Source organism: Armigeres subalbatus, chromosome 2 (genome assembly GCF_024139115.2).
Source record: "Armigeres subalbatus isolate Guangzhou_Male chromosome 2, GZ_Asu_2, whole genome shotgun sequence".
NCBI lineage: Eukaryota > Metazoa > Arthropoda > Insecta > Diptera > Culicidae > Armigeres > Armigeres subalbatus.
Genome location: NC_085140.1, coordinates 166,011,532 through 166,031,247, shown reverse-complemented (window position 1 = coordinate 166,031,247; position 19,716 = coordinate 166,011,532). Strand labels below are relative to the sequence as shown.

Sequence of the window (19,716 nt, the reverse complement as noted above, 5' to 3'; positions counted from 1 at the left end):
TAAAAAATAAATAATAAACAATAAACAATAAAAAATGAACAATAAACTACAAAAAACAACAAAAAAAGAATACAAAATAAATAATAAAGAAAAAAAAATAAACAATAAAAAATAAATAATAAACAATAAAATAATAAACAATAAACAATAAACAATAAAACAATAAACAATAAACAATAAATAATAAATAATAAATAATAAACAATAAACAATAAAATAATAAACAATAAACAATAAACAATAAACAATAAACAATAAACAATAAACAATAAACAATAAACAATAAACAATAAACAATAAATAATAAACAATAAACAATAAACAATAAACAATAAAACAATAAACAATAAAATAATAAACAATAAACAATAAACAATAAACAATAAACAATAAACAATAAACAATAATTAATAAACAATAAACAATAAACAATAAACAATAAACAATAAACAATAAACAATAAACAATAAACAATAAACAATAAACAATAAACAATAAACAATAAACAATAAACAAAAAAACAAAAAACAATAAACAATAAATAATAAACAATAAACAATAAACAATAAACAATAAACAATAAACAATAAACAATAAACAATAAACAATAAACAATAAACAATAAACAATAAACAATAAACAATAAACAATAAACAATAAACAATAAACAATAAACAATAAACAATAAACAATAAACAATAAACAATAAACAATAAACAATAAACAATAAACAATAAACAATAAACAATAAACAATAAGCAATAAACAATAAACAATAAGCAATAAACAATAAACAATAAACAATAAACAATAAACAATAAACAATAAACAATAAACAATAAACAATAAACAATAAACAATAAACAATAAACAATAAACAATAAACAATAAACAATAAACAATAAACAATAAACAATAAACCATGAACAATAAAGTTCGCGTTTGGAGCTTTTGAGCAACTCCTTAAGAAATTTTTGTGAGAATCTGTCTAGAAATTTCACAGGGATTTCTGGAGATTAAAATGCTGGAGATTAAAAGAAAATCTTTGATGCTTCTTCAGCAAAAATAAAACTAAAGAATCCGCCTGATTTTTTTTCGGAAATTTCCATTTGACTTCATTTAGAAATTCCCTTGGCTACTCCTCCAAAAAATCCACCAGTAGTTTCTCAAGAAATGTCTCTGGAAGTTCCTTCCGAAATTCTCCCATGAAATTTATCCAAGAACTCCTTAGAAAATTCTCAAAGAATCCCTTTCGTCCCCGGAGCTTGCTCTGGAAATTATTTAACTTTATCCGGTATTTCTCCCAAAAATGTCTTCAGGTTTTACCGGATTTCTAATGTTTTTTCCACAAGCTTTTTCAGGAAATCTCTTTAAAATTTCTCCAGGAATTTTCCAAGAAATCACAAAATTTATTCCGCGGATTCCGTCAGGAATGTCCCCGGTAATTCATCTGGAATATCCAAACAAATTTCAAATTAATCACTTAAATAATTATAGACCAAAATTCCAAAGAAATTCTAGTAGCGATTGTCAAAGACGTTCTAGGAGCAATTCCTTAAACTTCTGAAAAAATCCCACATTTTCCAAGAAATGAAGTCTCACAATTAAGAGCTTTCCATGAAACAAAAACTTTGAAAGTACTTTCAAAAGCAAAAATTGCAATTATAAAAGATGAATTCTCCATAAAGATATCAAAATGTCCAATTGAAAAAATTAAAATTTTACATTAATTTTTGTTAAATATCTTGGCTGTGCATATGTGCAGCACATGTTTCGAAATGAACAAATTGATATGAAATTTGCGAAAAAGAATCCACGTGTCTTGGAGGGACTCGAACCCTTAACCTCCTACTCTCTAGATAGGCGTGATAACCCCTACACAACAAGACCACGGTACGGCCGAGTTGCCGAATAATATGCAATTAATTGTAATCAAGTGTCGGTCTTCCACCGTCATTAGTCGTATGAGTACACGCGACCGCATGCGTAGGGCAATCAAACTCATCAAATGCTTTAGCCTAGCAAGCCTTTGGCACAGCAGAGTGTGATTGATTCGCACTCTATACTAATACAGCCCGTTGTTGGGGGCATATAGTGCGATTCTCTCGTTTAATAAACAATGTGCACTCGCTTGACTGTGGATATACAACAGTCAAGCACATGTGAAGATTGGACAAATAAAGCATCCGAAAGATATTCAATTTGCAAAAAAGAGCTAACCGCGGTGGAGGTTGGTTCTCGGATTCTGATGGCTTTTCCGCAAATGTGACCTTTAAGTGGTCTTGTTGTGTAGGGGTTATCACGCCTATCTAGAGAGTAGGAGGATGAGGGTTCGAGTCCCTCCAAGACACGTGGATTCTTCACACAAAATTTCTAATAATAAATCAAAAAATTGCAACAAAGAACTTCAAACTTTTCCACAGCTTAATTTTTTGCCCATGAAAAATTGAGAACTTTGCACAGAAAAAATCAATAATGAGCAATAAAAAATATGAAAATTCTTTTTAAAAAATTGAAAAAGAGAAAAAACTGATTTTTTTCTATAGATGATTCCTTCTTTAGGAGCGACTGTCGTTCATGGAAACCTAATCAGTTTTATTGCTTTTGCCTTTCTCGTACAACAAAGTTGTACCGACGTGCAGCCATGGACCGAGCTGAATGGAGAAGACTTTAATGCATTGCACAGGAGCTGAGCTGAGCAAATGTCTGTCTGTCCGTACCTATGTATGTGTGTGCACAAAAGCTAAGAAAAACATGAGACAACTTTTTATATAGTAATCATCAACGGAAAAACAATAAGTTTCATTCGGCAGGGGGCGAAGCCTAGTTGATCACTATTGAATTCGATAACGATCGGCCGTTGCGTTTAAAAGTTATAAAGAAAATGGTACATCGATCCATAGTTGGTGGCTTGGCTAAATGCGAGAAAGGCAGTATCACTACTCGGTGAATCAAGTTTTTTTTTTAATTTTATTTTTTTTTATTGCTCCTAATTGATTTTTTTGTGTAAAAAAAATTATTTTGTTGAAAAATTGGTTGGTTTATAATTTTCATATTTGCATTTAAAAATTCTAATATATTTTTGTTTCGTGGAAAATTCTTAATTGTTTATGGAAATAAAAATGGTTCTGTTGCTAATATTTGTAAGTATAACAATAAATTATCGATGATTCTATAAATCAGTAATCAACAAATCATGGGCAATTGCTATCGATTTGTTCAAGCACTTGCAGCATATACAACTACCAAGAAAAATAACAACCATGTGCTTTCAAACTCGCCAGAGCTTCAGGTAAGTATCGAGTTTATGTTGGCTCAATGGGATCTCGATACAAAACTAGGAAACATTTTCCACGTCCAATTTAATTTGAAAGTTTCTTCAAGCTCTCTGGAGTAAAGTTGTGAAACCAGTAGTTGATCGATCATATCTTAAAGTTGTTTTTCTCTACGCTTTTTTTCTCGATGCTTTTGTATTGCACAGGTTGTTGGACAAAACGATAGAGCACGGTGCAGAAAGTGCTGTTCTTTCCACTCCATTACGGGAATATTGTTTTTTTCGCTTCTCATCAAAGTTCGAACAACGAATTTGATTTGGTTCAAGTATGCAGATTGAAATGTTTTGTGCAAATTTGGTGATTTTTAAATCCATTTGACTGTACCTACTTCTCTTGAAATATGTAATATCCCTTGTTATTCAGGTTTGTCGAGTTTCCCAATATTTTCCTACTACTCCATAACACTTTTCTCAAGAAGGACCTGATTATTTGTTTGAACTGACAGCTTCCAAGTTCCAATAGCTCGTGTGAAATCAGCATCTCACTCAAACCCAATTCCCACATTTCGGAAACTGGTTTACCCCTGCTGATGGGCTGGAATAATATTCCACCCATCGAAGCAGTGTGAATAACGGTTTCAATCTGGGAATTGGCTCGTCGCCACTCTCCTAATGTAATGGAACGGATCCTGAGTGAACGGAAAAATCTCACCGGGGTTGGAGTACAAATTTGAATGTTTCCCGACATCAATTCACTCAATGGTGTTGGCTGCTGGTACTCCTGCGCTGCGGTTTGGTCGAGTCCGTTCGGTTCGCAAGAATGTCAGCAACAGTCTACGTAAAGCAATTTGCTTCTTGACTAAAGGGACCAGTACTCAAAGTGGGCCTGCTTTTTTTTGCTTACTCGGAAACGTTACGCTGTAACTCTTCTGCAGCATCGTCCTCCGGCTCGATGCCGGAGGATGATGCACATAAGAGTATTCTTACAATTTAGCCGATGAAAATATTTTAACTCAAACTGTAAAATTTTGTCGCATTTTATGTGACGGTGTCACTGAATGTATGACTTATATATAGAATAGATATATCTTTAGAAAGACATATTGCTAGTTAATCGCGTTTAGTCCGTTTCTCAAAATAAAATGCTGACTAAATTTCACCAGAATGAAAATGTTTAATTCATGGTACACAAAAAAAAAAAAGAAAATTATTTCGGCCTCGTAATATCTGATGGTATTTGAGCCTACCAAAACATTTAATGAGTGAAACATGCCAAATGTGTAATTGAACAATCAAATCAGATAGTCATAAACTAGCCTAAATCTCTATAAACGGCTTGTATTAATCCTTTTGCATATTTAGTCAAATTCATAAAGTAGTTCAGTAGAAAGCAGTTCTAAAAGAATCGCTTACATGACTTCTACCCAGCTAAAATGGTGAAATACTCCTATGTGCAACTATGCCTGGAACCCATGTTGGATTGAACAGGACTATAGTGTAGTGCGGTGGAGGGATTCACTAGAGAGTTCTCGCACAACCGTTGTAAATTTGTTTCCCGGAAATCCATTTGCCCATTTTTTCCCGCGATTGGATGTTTGTATTGTCAAAGTGGTGAGAAAGTGGTACACATACAGAAAGTGGTACACATACATACGAGCCGTGCTGGTCCTGCTGGATCGAATGTGTGCATCACTTTCGTGAGGCGTGAGGTTAGTGATGCTTTTTTCGATAGTGATGCCCATGTGGGCAAGAGTTGCTATTGCATGGAAATGCTGTGTTACTGAAACGAGGAATTTTAATGCTCAGGGAAATCAGTCTAGTGGTTTCAGAATTCGTGTTCTATGTTGCAAGTGTTGGTAGAACTTGATCAAATAGAGTCCTAGGCTAAATGCTTTTATTCGATCTTGCTGTACCTGGAATTAACTCAAAAGGTCCATTGCGGGGGCAATGGTGCTGATGATGCATAGGAAAAAAAGGCAATCAGTTTTGTTTGAACTGAACTCGAGTTGCGTGCTCTTTTGTCTACGCAAAGCGGTCGGGTCTAAGCTTGACGACCAACTGGCAATATAGCGCACACAACCTCTACTTGATCAGCTTTTTTAATTTTCAGACTAAGGTCGGAGTTACCTGTGCAGTGCATTAAAGTCTTCTCCATTCAGCTCGGTCCATGGCTGCACGTCGCCAACTACGCAGTCAGCGGACGGTCCGCAAATCGTCCCTCACTTGATCCATCCATATTGCTCGCTGTGCACCTCGTCTTCTTGTTCCCGTCCGTCGGATCGTTGTCGAGAACCATTCTCACCGGATTACTGTCCAACTTTTTGGCTACTTGCCCGACCAGTCGACGACCAGCAGTCGTCCGATTTTCGCGGTGTGAACGATGGATGGTTCTTTCAACAGCTGTTGCAACTAGTTGCAACAATTCGCCTACTCCACGGTCCGTCCGCCATTTGCACCTCACCATCTCCTTTGGCACTGCCTCACAAACTCTCTTGCAATTGGTGTTAATTGACGGCATAATATTTGGGAGAGTACCTTGTAGGTGATTTCAGCAATGTGATTGCGCGGTAGTTGCTATAGTCCAACTTATCGCCCTTGTTATATATGGGACACACGATACCTTATATCCACACCTGCGGCAGAACCTCATCCTCCCAAACCATAGTTATTACCCAGTGCAGCGCTCTAGCCAGTGCCTCACCACCGTGTTTAAACAGCTCTCCTGGTAGTTGATCAACCCCAAGGTGTTTGTTGTATTTCAGCCGGCCGATCTCCTCCTAGATTTCCTAGAGATCCAGAGCTGGAAGACGTATGTTTTGCACGCGTGCTCCCAGTTTCATTACCATACCGCAACCGTTGTCTGCTACATCGCCATTCAGGTGCTCTTCGTAGTGCTGAACCGGTCAGATTCTTATAGAACTTTCGTGCGTTATTACGCGGTACAGTTGTTCCGTCTCTGCACGGTCTCCATTTTCCTGTTGGCACTTTTCCCTCCGAAAAATCGAGTTTTGTCTGTTCCGAGCCCGTTTGTATCGTGCCTCGCTTGCTCTCGTGCGGTGTAGCAGCAATCTCGTCCATGCCATGTCAATGTTCGTCCACTTCAAAAAGGTGATCTTGTAGTAATCGTTGACGAAACTGTACGTAACGGCTGGCTCCGAGGTCGAATAATTAAAACCTATCCAGCAAATAATGGCCAGGTACGCAAGGTAGATATCCAGACAGATTCGTGAATACTTCAACGACCGTCGATCAAAGTGGCTCTACTGGACGTATTAGAAGGTGGTAAGAACAACTAACGGTTAGACCTCAACGGTCCGGGGTGTTGACGCGCGAGACAGATAGACAATTTTTGATGTAAGACGCCTCCTTAACCTACCACTACATTTAACATCAAACGTCGTCGTATAGATGAACCTCCCGAATAAAAAATATTATAGAAAAACAATACAATTCATTGTAACATTACTATAATACTATTTATTGTAACATTACTATCAAAAACAATTAATTGACCATAGATTATGCTGTAGGTGAAATAATAGAAATGAATTAGAATGTATTGTTATGAACCATTAAATTAATTGTAAAAGAAGTATTCACATTAGAATGTACGGGTTGTTAAGAATCGTAACTATACAAAATCTGAGATTTTTTCATACATTTTTTTGTCAAACAATTACATATTGTTGAAATAACCGAAGAAAACCGTTCCAATTACATTAGATTGAATTGTATTTTATAGTAAAACAATACGATATAGGATTTCTTAATTATGACGGCTTTACCGTTCAACAATAAAATTGAGAGAAAAATAATGCATATTTTTCGCAATGGGGTAAATATTGTTAATTTTTTAATATACAATTTGAACAAAGTTTTCATAAGTTATCAATGATTAAATCTTATGTACTAAAATGTTCCAAAAACATTTGCAAGTATTGTAACATTAGAGAACTATGTTGACTTATTATATCCACGGTGTTGATACAATATGTACAACCATCGAGAAACAATACAATCTATTGTATACCGTAAAGCAAATGGTAATTCAATTGTTTACACTATTGACCGTATGGTACTTTATATCCGGGCTGTAAAAAGCATACAACAACCCGGGATGAGTATCAGAATATTGTTGATTGCAACCGCAAACATTGTAATCACGTGAAACAAATTATTGCTAAATTGAACTCCAGCAGCCTCAGAGTTCGTTAGAAGGTGAAGTGCAATTAAATAGTCCTACAAATATTATTATGTCCAATAGTGCGATTACTATTCAATATTCCTAGATAGATCTTCGCACGTATTATATTCTCCAGAAGTGAATTTAGGATAAACAGAATTTCCTTATAGTGCAAAAACCGTGAGTGATCGTATTGAATTAGTCCACTCAATAAGGAACTGTAATTCACTTTGTGTTATAATAACAGGCTTTCAATGATAACCCCGAAGCAAGTGTAGGTTTAACAGCTACTCGCTCTATATCAGAAAATTTAATTGTAACTGAACCGAATTTGTACCTATTAATGTGATTGAACATTCATTTAATCTTAAATATAATTTCAGTCGAGCCGCGCTACGCTCGTGCTATGAAAAAGTTTAACACTTTGTGTGCTATGATAAATGATAGTTGCCTCTTTAGGCACTCTACTTGAAGATATTTGAGCAAGTGATCCATGGAAATATAAAAAAAAATCCGAATTCAACGATTTTGTAATTTTTTATTTAATTTTTACATTTTAACATTTAACAATTTAATTGTTTGCACCACGTTGGAGATTTAACGAAGATGTCAATTTTAGTTTTCTTTCGGCTTCCTCCGCATCGTGCAAACCAAAAATGTTGTTTCACATTGTTATTGTTGAAAATTCAAATTCAGAAACTGTTGATAATTTAAAAAAAAAATCTCGGGAGTCCATCGAAAGATAAAAAAAGTTTTTAGTGTTTGGAATCTCGCCTTCGTGACAGTTTCGAGTTTGGAAAGGTTCGTTCTACACCCTGTATTCGAATCTTCCCCTTAGACATAGTTTACCTCAAAACAGTGATATCTCTCACTGTCATAAAACGAGTTTAGTACAATTCCATTTAATTCCACCACCTCGTATTACTTTTACATATACGTATTTCGACCTCAACTGTAAGGTCATCTTCAGTGTCTCGTACTTAGTGAAAACTTTCCACTAAAAAGAGCTCAATAATTTTCTTGAGAAGTGATATCTCTGCAATCCATTAATGTATTCACCAGGTTGTGTCAGCAAAACGTACGTTCTTTATGCACTAACACTTTTTGAAAGATAAATATGCTTACTTACTTATGGATCCTGTACACCTCCGGTGGTGCAAAGGGCCGACTTGAAAGATCTCCATCCTGAGCGTTAGCCAGGTTAGATTTCGGTCGACCTCTTTTATTTCTTTATTGAGGCTTCGCCGCCATGAGCCTCTGGGTCTGCCTCTGCTGCGATGTCCCGCTGGTTTCCAGTCTAATGCTTGTTTACAGATTTCGTTTCCGCCCCTACGTAAAGTGTGGCCGACCCAGCCCCACTTCCGATCCCGAATTTCTGTTGCTATCGGCCTCTGGTGACAACGATGATGGAACTCGTTGTTTGAGATCCAGTTGTGAGACCACCAGGTCCGAATTATATACCGCAGGCATCTGTTAATGAACACCTGCAGCCGTTGAGTGTTCTCCACTGATACACACCATGTTTCGCTAGCGTATAACAGCACAGATTTCACGTTAGAGTTGAAAATTCGTATTTTGGTGCGTTCACTTATTTGCCTGTTTTTCAAGATATTTCTTAAACTAGCAAAGGCAGCCCTTGCTTTCTTGATCCGTGCGCCTATGTCGATCTTGGTACCGCCGTCTGACGCCATTTGGCTACCAAGATATTGGAAGCTTTCAACATTCTCCACTGGTTGCCCGGCTGCTGTGAAACTGGAAGAAGTCAACGTGTTCGCATCCAACGATTTGGTTTTGTTGACGTTGATGACTAAACCTGCCGAAGAGGAGCGCTCGGCAAGGTCGTTGAGCTTACTCTGCATATCAGCGCGCCGTTGCGCGAGGAGTGCAACATCATCAGCCAATGCGAAGTCGTTTAGGTGCTCCATGGTTATAGGCTGCCATAATAGCCCGCGGTTTAATTCACGGTCAATCGCATCTACCAGAATCTCGTCGATTACAATGAGGAACAGTAATGGTGATAGAATACATCCTTGCCTCACACCAGCTACGACCCGGATAGGGTAGGACAGGACCCCATTGTGCAGCACTCTACACGAGAAGGCCTCGTACTGTGTCTTGATGAGGCCGATGATTTTCTTAGGAATTCCCTTGCGTCTTAGGGCGTCCCACATATTTTCGTGATTGAGACGGTCGAAAGCTTTTTCGTAGTCAATGAATACCATGTAAAGGGACTCTTGGAATTCGTTGACCTGCTACAGAATGATGCGGAGCGTGACAATATGGTCCACACAGGATCTTCCGGCATGGAATCCTGCTTGCTGCCGCCGGAGAGTCGCACCGATCTTCTCCTGAATCCGGGCTAGGATAATTTTGCACAGAACTTTGAGAACGGTACACAGCAACATAATGCCTCGCCAGTTATCGCATACAGTCAGGTCACTCTTTTTGGGCACCTTCACTAAGATACCTTGCATCCAGTCGACCGGGAAAGTTGCGGTGTCCCAGATATTACGAAATAAACGATGCAGTAGTTGAGCGGATGTCATGGGGTCAGCTTTGAGCATCTCGGCTGATATGCGGTCGACCCCTGGGGTTTTATTCGATTTCATGCTTTGGATGGCTGTTTGAATCTCTAGCAGTGATGGAGCTTCGGTATTGACGCGTGTTATACGTCGGATCCTAGGCAGATCATGCCGAGGTGGTGATGGCCTGGCTGGCACTTGAAAAAGTTGTTCGAAGTGCTCGAACCAGCGTTTCAGCTGGTTAGTTGGGTCGGTCAATAACTAATCATTCGCGTCTTTCACAGGCATCGTTGCATTCATCTTCGCCCCGCTTAAGCGTCATGTGATATCGTAGAGGAGGCGAATGTCCCCGGTTGCGGCGGCTCTCTCTCCTTCGTCGGCCAGAGAGTCTGCCCACGCTCGCTTGTCCCGTCGACATGAGCGTTTTACTTCCTTCTCAAGAGCCGCGTATCGTTGACGGGCTAAGACTTTTGCTCCTCTGGTTTTCGATCGCTCTATCGCAGCTTTGACTTCTCTTCGCTCCTCTATCTTTCTCCAGGTCTCATCGGTTATCCATTGTTTTCTCTGGGTGCGTAGTTCGCCCAGATTGTTCTCGCTGGTGGTGATGAAGGCATTCTTGATGGCGGTCCATTGGTCTTCCACGCTGCCACCTTCCGGAATATCTGCAGCACGCGTCTCCAGTTCTTCAACGAAGGACCGTTTCACCGTGGCATCTTCCAGTCGGCGTGTGTTGAATCGTCGTCCAACTCTTTCCTCCTGCCGACGAATCCGCGCAATGCGCAGGCGTATTTCGCCGATGACAAGATGATGATCAGACGTGATATCGGCACTACGTTTATTCCGTACATCAAGAAGGCTCCGATTCCATTTTCGGCTGATGCAGATGTGGTCGATTTGATTTTCTGTAAAGCCGTCACGGGAGACCCACGTGACCTTGTGAACCGGTCGATGAGGGAAGAACGATCCCCCGATCACCATGTCGTTATTACCACAAAATTCTGCGAACATCTCTCCGTTTTCGCTCATTTCTCCGAGACCATGGCGTCCCATAATGCGCTCATGGTTCGAGTTGTCGGATCCGATCTTAGCATTGAAGTCACCCATACAGATCTTGATATCACCCTTCGGAATTCTATCTACGACGGCATTGAGTTGACTGTAGAAGTTCTCTTTGTCTTGCAGATCGGCAGCATCGGTTGGCGCATAACATTGGATTATAGTAGCGTTTCGGACCCGTGTTCTAAATCTGGCAACGATTATCCTTTCACTTATAGGTTCCCACTTCATAAGCGCAGAGTGTGCCTGAGCGCTTAGTAAGAAGCCAATTCCGCAATGCCGGGGAGCGTATTCACCTCGTAAACCAGAGTATAGCAGAACTTGTCCCGACGGTGTTCTGTGTTCTCCAAAGTTTGGCCAACGGACTTCACTCAGTCCCAGGATCTCAAGCTTCATGCGGCGTGCCTCATTGGCAAGTTGTGCCAATTTACCCTGCTGTGCTGGGGTTAAAACGTTCCATGTTCCTATTCGTGTCCGTTGTTTCGCGCTAAGAGTCGTCGCCGTAAAATCAGTCCGTATTCTTTCATTATCGGATTCTCGAACAAATTGATGTTTCGGGAACAGTAGGTTGTTGGCCCAAGGTTCCCTATCCACCGGGATGGGGCTGCCATCTTAGGTATAGCTTCCGGGGAAAAGCATTTCATACTCAGCCGCTGGATGCCAGAACAGACGCTGTTGGAGCCGCACCTCCTTGGTGAACAGACGCTCGGTCAGTCGGGTCAAATTTGTTTGAAGTCCCACCCAACACCAGGACTAGGCTAGTGCGCTGAGCGGCACACGGTCGCTTTGATAGGGCCTGCTTGGGGACACATGCAGCTTTTTATAGAAGCTCAACAGAGCCCACTGTCGAATTCCACCACATCCTAGGCAGACCCCACAGGACGCACCCTCTCACTCTAGCTGATGTCAGAAGGACAACAGTGCCCAGGCTACACTACCAGCTAAGTACGCAACCCTTAGCTGGCGGTCAATTGTCATCGGAAGACCCGTGGAAGCGTGAGTATTGGAACTTGTGAGGACCAGAGCTATGTTCGGCGCCCCTTCCCGGATGGCAACTCACCATTTCGCAGCCCTTTTAAAAAAACTTTTTTTTATTTTTAGGGTCACCCAACATTATTTTTTGAAATTATCGAAACAAATAAAATAAACTACAGTCAAACCTCCATGAGTCGATATTGAAGGGACCATCGACTCATGGAAATATCGAGATGTGGAACAGGAAATCTTTGGAAAGCTCTTTGGAGGGACCATCACAGTAACCCAGAAAATATTTTTTGATATGGAATAATTTGCTTCCATGAGTCGATATCGAGTCATAGAACATCGACTCATGGAGGTTTGACTGTACATACAGCAATGATTTTTTTAGCCAAGTGTCTTAAATTTTATAAGAAACAAGTCCTATGCATGAAATTTTGATGTACAGACTAAATTTAATTCATGTGACCTAATTAACTTATGTTCCTTAAGATAATAATTACCCAGTATCAAATAGTTGTAATTATTTTCATGAATTATCAATCAAACCGGGCCTCTCTCAGCCTTGTGATCAACGGCGTAGGATTGCCAATCCGGAAATAATGAATTCGATTCTCGGTCCGGCCCATGATGTTTCCGGGTGGGAAATATTCTAGGTTCCCTGGAAATAGTACATCCATTAGGGTGGTTCAAAAAATCGATTTTGCTCTACAGTGCTAATCTGATTCTTTACCATGTTCTGAGTGTCCTCTGAAAATTTGAGCTCATTTGGATTAAAACTGATTTAGCACAAGCCGTTTCAAGTTTGCATGCAAATTAGTATGGGGAAATTTTTTTTTTCATTATACTCTTAATGACGCTTCCCAATCAAGCGCATGTTAAAAGAAAACCTACATAGCTAAAAGGAATACTCAACAGCTTTTACTCAACGATAACTGCATGTTGATTAATCGTCCCAATAATTAGTAATCGATTTTAAGACATGTTGCGAATCTTTAGTCATGATCGTTAAACTTAAAATCAGATGAGCACTGTGGAGCAAAATCGATTTTTTGAACCACCCTAATATCCATTGTACTTGCCACTCATAATTTGTTACTAAGTTGAAAAGCAGGCTGTTCCAGTTGGAATGGAGAGTCATTGAAGAAGATCAATCAAAATAGACAATTTACAGCTCACTTGATTTTCATCAGCTACAGAAGAATTCTGATTTTCCACAATAAAACTATGAGCATAGAAATATTTGTTAGTTTTCCAAAAATTGCAATCACTACAATGCTGTCTATCTCTTGTTTTCAGATTCCGCTCCTTCGACCGGAAGCAGCAGTGGAAAATACATTCATCAATCACCACTAGTTACCGACACCCGCGCCAGCCAGCAAGACCAAAACCATCGCCGACCCGTCGGTAATAATTACAGAAATAGTCGAACCATTACCAATCCGGAGAAATTCCTAGCATCGTTGGGCAAATATCGTGCTATCGGTGATTGTTTCCGAAATAATTAATTTTCCTCACACCTCACGCACACTCGCCGGTCAAAATGTACCTTCCCGCCGTGGAAAACTCTCCGACATGACCACCAACTAGGGCAAGCCGAAGTGAAGCAAAGTGTTGGCGTGCGCGTTTATTATGCCTTCGATCTGCGACCAATGACCGACCGGAGCACCGAGTGTAGGTACTTTGCCGCCAACATAGAGAGGGCCACCACTCGCCCTTCGCCGCAAACCAACTGCCAGTGCCAATTCAAGTTGAAATTCAATAATATTAAATCATTATTTAATGACGGTGCGCCACCTTCCGCCCATTGGGTTGCTGCAGAGGAGGGCTGCGTGATTGGTGCTCAACGGGCCGGAAATTGGTGCATTGTTAGGGCGCCATAATTATAACAATAACGTGTGCAAAAAGTGCCGCTTTCGGCACGGTGAGAGGGGAATTACGTGGTACAGAGCCGGTTTCTCGATTAAACCTCGGACCCCTGGAAGCTGGAAGTGAACCGTTACAATTATGCTGATAATACACACAATCAAATTAATTTTAATAACCTTAAACATTCTGCCGTATCGATTCACGCACCGGAATGTGTTGTTCCTGATTTACCTGGGGACCCTCGTCACACATGGTAAGTATGATTGCTGTTCATGAATAATATCCCAAGCAAATTGGTGTTAAAGATTGCAAGCAAATATACATATTACTTCATATTTTGGTCCACTGCCAAGAACTTGAGCACAATTTCCTGCCAAGGTTTCAACCATGCTGTAGCGGCAGTACCGTACTCCTACCCAATATAACTTGGTTGCAACAAAGTGCAAAGTACAGCCATTTTGTCATTACTTTATGAACCTTGCTTGTTATTTCGGAGGATGTTGGTTTGCACTATTGCCTGCCAAGATTGTGCGGTCCCAGTGCATACGAGTACCAGCAATCTTGCCAGCGTAAATGACTGCAAAAAGATTGAGAGTAATGTGGCATCTGGGACCTAAGCCCGAACCGAGTGTATGCAAGTTCATGTGCACGCTTCTCGATCTCGCATCGTCTCAATTTCTCAGCTGTTCGGCAAAAGTTTGGTTGCATTACCAACTGGTACAGCCTTCCTCACAATGCTATGATGTGGGATGACCGTGCTAACTGACGACTCATCTATTTATTTATTTATTTATTTATTTAATTATGTTTATAACAGTGTTTTTTTGTCGTTCAACATTTTGATTACCTACTTGTATTACATGTAAAGTTCATATCACCGTTTTAGCACTAATCCCGGACACAGATGGAACGTGAAAATTTTGGATCATTTTCGAATGGATTTTAGTCATAGCACCGAGTTAATTTAAAAATATTGATTCATAGTCTCCAGGTCTCCAGGTTCCAGCCTTGCGTGCAAAGGATAGCCAATCTGGCGATGGAAAGTTCGATTCTCAATCAACTTCAGGATCAGTACAATCAAAGTTAATTACCTATATTCCGGGTGTTGAGCCACCCGGAGTGGAATTCTTTTTTGTCTTTATTAGAGAGACTAGGCTGGCTCGTCTCTAGAGGTGGAAATTAATTACTATGTTTAAAACTCGATTTGTGCAATTGCACAACATGTGAAAGATTTAGTTCGTAAAATGTATTGGAGAGTAACCACTTTCTTCGGTGAAGTTAGATCCCACGAAACCAGCACGCTAGACAGGTGCTTTCCCTATTAAGCTACGAAGGACCTTCATCATCCTCCGCAGTTCAGAAGGTTGCTGATTAGATCAAATTTCAAACACCAGGCACATTTTCTATTTTTAAAACCAACTCCTTCACACGTATTGTTTTGTGCAATGCCAACCGAGTAGGATGAGCAACTGCACTGAATGAAATAGGGTTGAGTGATCGTACCAGTTTGGTCTACTTCAGGATGTCAAAAAACATTCTACACTTCCTGCCGCACAAGATTCAAATTCAGTGGAAATGGAAAAAGAACACTAAATTGAAAGCTCTAATAAATCCACCTAGTGGTGATGATGCCTTTCTCGTTCGTTTAAAAGGGTTGTTATCATATAAGAATAGTCTAAAATAGCACTGATAGGTGAAGAGGTCTTGTTGTTTACATGCGCAATGTAAAATTTCAGGCCCAACGCAACTTTTTGCAACCAAATCAATTGAACATAAGTGCTAAAAAAAAGTAATTTTTCCTAAACGGGTTTTCAAATCAGTGGTCATAATATTTGATCCCATAGTTCGATTTGGCGAACTTTCAATTGAAAACAATGTGGTAGGATTCCCCGTTGAATGCAACTTGTCGCGAGCAAACCAGGTGAAGTTAAGTGCTAAAAAAATGAGTAAGATTAGGATTGGGTTTTGGGAACGAACATATAGCCTTTATGCATACTTTGTATACTAGTATGTTATAATAACCCCTTCGAATTTTGTTGCCACAAAATGATATTTTGAGGGGGCAACAAAATAAAATTCGAATAATTTTGTGAATTTCCAATACATTCTTTAACAAATCCGAGGAGCTTATATATATTTTTTTTTTCATTTTAATATTTATTTTTTATTATCCCCCCCCCCTTGACCTTTCGGAGACCAGTAGGACAAAATGTTAATTAAATATTTGTAACTGCCTAAATAAACGACCGATGGAAACTTATGCTTTGTTTCGCCTGCCTTCAACACGCATTACGGTTGTACTGTACAGTACTATTGCATCTACAGATAGAAACTTGTTATTTTTTTATAATATGAGGAGTATTCTACTTCGAAAGCGAAATATGCTATTAAATAGAAATTTCATTATGGGGACAGTGAGAAGCTGTTTGTCAAAAATATAATTGATACTCCCTCATCAAATTTGCAAAATAAGAAAAGGATTTCCAAATAATTTAACCATAGATCACAGTCGTCTCCAGAAATTGGTAAATACTTTAAAAAAATAATTTCCCGGGAAATTCGGGAAGCCAAAGTTTTCATCCCGGGAATCGGGAATTCCGAGAAAATTGATTTCCCGGGAAATCGTTTCCGGGAATGGAACCCCTAGTTTGTGCTGAGTGGAAGCCCAAGAGCTAATCAAACGCTTCACCCAACACTTAGATATTGGACTAGCTGGCTCAGGACCAATAAAGTCTTGTGATGCTCCAGTGCGAGCTAACTCATCAGCCAATTCGTTTCCAGCTATGGAAGAATGTCCAGGTACCCATATAAGGTGTAACGTATTAACTGAATTCAGTTCCTCAATTTGAGTTCGACATGCGATTACTGATTCTACCTTGAGTTGGCCGAAGCGAGAGCTTTATTAGCTGCTTGGCCATCTGAACAGAAGTATATTACTTTGCCCATTATGTGTTTCTGCAGTGCGGATTGCACTCCACATATAATGGCAAATATTTCCGCTTGAAAGACAGTGCAGTGCCTACCCAGTGAGTGTGACTGTTCCAATCTCAGCTCACGCGAGTAGACACCTGCACCCGTTCTACTTCCGAAGAGGGAGCCGTCAGTGTAACAAACAATGCTGTCTGACATACTTCTTTCTAAATACCCATGTCCGCTAATCCTGCGAGGGGAATTGTGTGAAAATGTCCTATAAGGAATACTACTACCAAGTGTGAGATCACTTGGAGCGAGGACAGTTCTGTCCCAATCAACCATGAGCTGTAACAACGAAGTGTGTGTAGAACTGCGGTTTACAGGATTCTCCTCCATGAAACCGAGCACCCACAATCGGTAAGTACAAGAAAGTGCTTCTTGTTTGAGAGAACCTCGAGAGCAGCCGTGGAAGCCGATGAGAACGCACCAGTCATTGTCATGAGGCACATTCTCAGAAAATTGCCTAATTTAGACTGAATTGTCCTTACTTCACCCTTTTGCCACCACACAATACATCCACAAGCCAAAATTGGTCGTACAACTGTTGTGTAAATGCATTTTATATATTTGTGACCCCAAGACCCCAAGTTTTACCAAAAGTTCGCCGGCATACACGCCTTCTTGAGTCTGAACTCAATGTTAGATGTCCAGGAGAGCTTGGAATCAAGAATTAGTCCCACATACTTTACCTCAGAGCGTTAATGAATAAAGCTTCCAATGAATGATTAAATTTGTTATGATTAAATCATTCAACTCTATGATTAAAGATTATGATTAATGATTTATTCATTATTGACAATGATTATTGATTATGATTAACGATTAAATTAATTTTTGACAATGATTGACGACTATGAGTAATGAATAAAAGGTTTGAAGTATGATTAACGATTACCGATCGTGATTAAATGTTGACACAATATGTGTATGATTAATGAATAACGATCGATATGATTAATGAATAATGATTATGAATAATCAAATTGAATGATTTGCATAGTGATCAATAGTAAAGTAACCTTTCTTCCAAATTATGTTTCTTTACCTTCAAAATTGTATGATTATGATTAAAGATTAATGAATAAAAGCGATGTATGCAATGATTAAAATTGATAATTAATTAATTAATTCAAAACAATCATGAATATGATTAGTGACTAATGATTGAATGCAAAAATCTATTCATAACGATTAGTGATTAATGAATGATTCGTATTTTTTGTATGATTATGATTAATGAATAATGATTAAATGACCCATTATTCATTAATCATGATTAGTGAAAAAAAGTGCTTGTCACAAAAACCGTTTGAAAAAAAATGGACAAGAATTAAGTGGAAACAAGTTCTCACGATTATTAATGAAATTTGTTCAATGCGGTCCAGTGCAGACGCAATACTTGAAGATCGAATATTTTTCATTACGCAACAGACTATACAATAGTGCTTTTCCCCTGGAAAATTACCGAAACTCTTATCCTGGCGAAGTATTGATGTTTCAAGATTAGTGAAAGTTGAAGATCATTGGAAGTTGCGAACATAGGTTACAATTGTCTACATCGAATGAGACATAAGGGTGGTGGGGGTAAATTGGACACCCTAAGCACTGCTGCTGATTATCAAGTGGCTATCAAGAAATTGTATTGTTCAATGCAGGTGTGTCGAAGCTTATCTTATTGGTTAACAAAGCCTGTCATAAAAAAAAATTGAAAAAATATTTAAATATGTTATTTTGATCATTTAAAATTAGTCCAAAATAGTTCAATTTTGTAAAGTTCAATTTGGTAAAGTGAACAATATTGTAAATAAAGCAAATAAGTCGATCAAAATATTTTAAACCAAATACATATTCTTAATAATATTCAAAATGTTATCTGACAGGTATAAACCCTTCGTTTTATCACAGACAAGCAGACGTACCGGGCTTGGTCAAAACGATAGGGCGGGATTTTTATTGACCCCTTCGGAAGTGTCTATAATTTCACTTTGTATGCGTTACGCAGGTGTGTTACGTATTAATCTATCAAGAAATCTCGTTAATTATTAAATAAAATGTATGGTATTTGAAACAAATTCACTTTGACATTGAAAATTTAATTATAACAAATGATATGATATGGAATTATTCCTATTTTTCTGATTTGTTTCAAAGAAACAAATGATTTTTATTGAGGAACATATAGAAGCATGTACAAAAAAATCTTCTCAGAAAAGCAAAAACGTAAAAATTGAAAGGGATTTCGAAAATTTCTTCAGTAGAAGCTAGATAGCAAATGTGAGCATGTTTTGAGACACTAATAGATTACTTGTATGCATGTATGTGTGCGCATGTGTGCAAATTCTGAAATTTACTACCATAAAAATCTCGCTCATTTTTAAGGTATTGAACAAGTTTAGTTTTACCAAATTAGGCATCCATAAGGTGAAATATATGTTATTATTGAACGCTATTGAGTTTCGCTCAGATCAATGACTGATTTAGTTAGTTCTGGATTAATTAATATCGAGGTCTCTGGAAATTACGAGTACAATATATGCAACCAGCGTCACGATAGTTGCTAACCATGTCACAATAGTTATTCAATCCGACGAGCGCCTTATAGATAGGCAACATGAAGTACAGTACGATATCATTCGTTAAGTTGTCATTCAACCCAAGACATCCGCCTTTTGTCACTTTCACGGTAAATCGCCGTGGGAAGCTGAGTAGTTTTATCTCGTTTTAAATACTGGAGTCTGGAAAAAAATCCTTATAACTAAGGAAGGGTCAAAATCTCACTGTAGGTGGATTAATCTGGGTTTTTTATTTTCAATTGACCATTGCTCAGTGAAATATTACCAGGTTCCATTGGTTTTGACATG

General features: G+C 38.7%; 1 protein-coding gene across 1 annotated transcript in view; it reads left to right on the top strand.

The window, feature by feature from the left end:
• Window positions 1–19,716, top strand: part of LOC134211133 (lachesin) — a 410,850-nt gene that overhangs the window by 65,480 nt on the left and 325,654 nt on the right. The window contains exon 2 of the mRNA XM_062687766.1: window positions 13,313–14,135. Within this exon, the coding sequence (XP_062543750.1) occupies window positions 14,021–14,135 (115 nt within the window). The 5' untranslated portion in view covers window positions 13,313–14,020. The remainder of the gene's footprint in view (window positions 1–13,312; window positions 14,136–19,716) is intronic.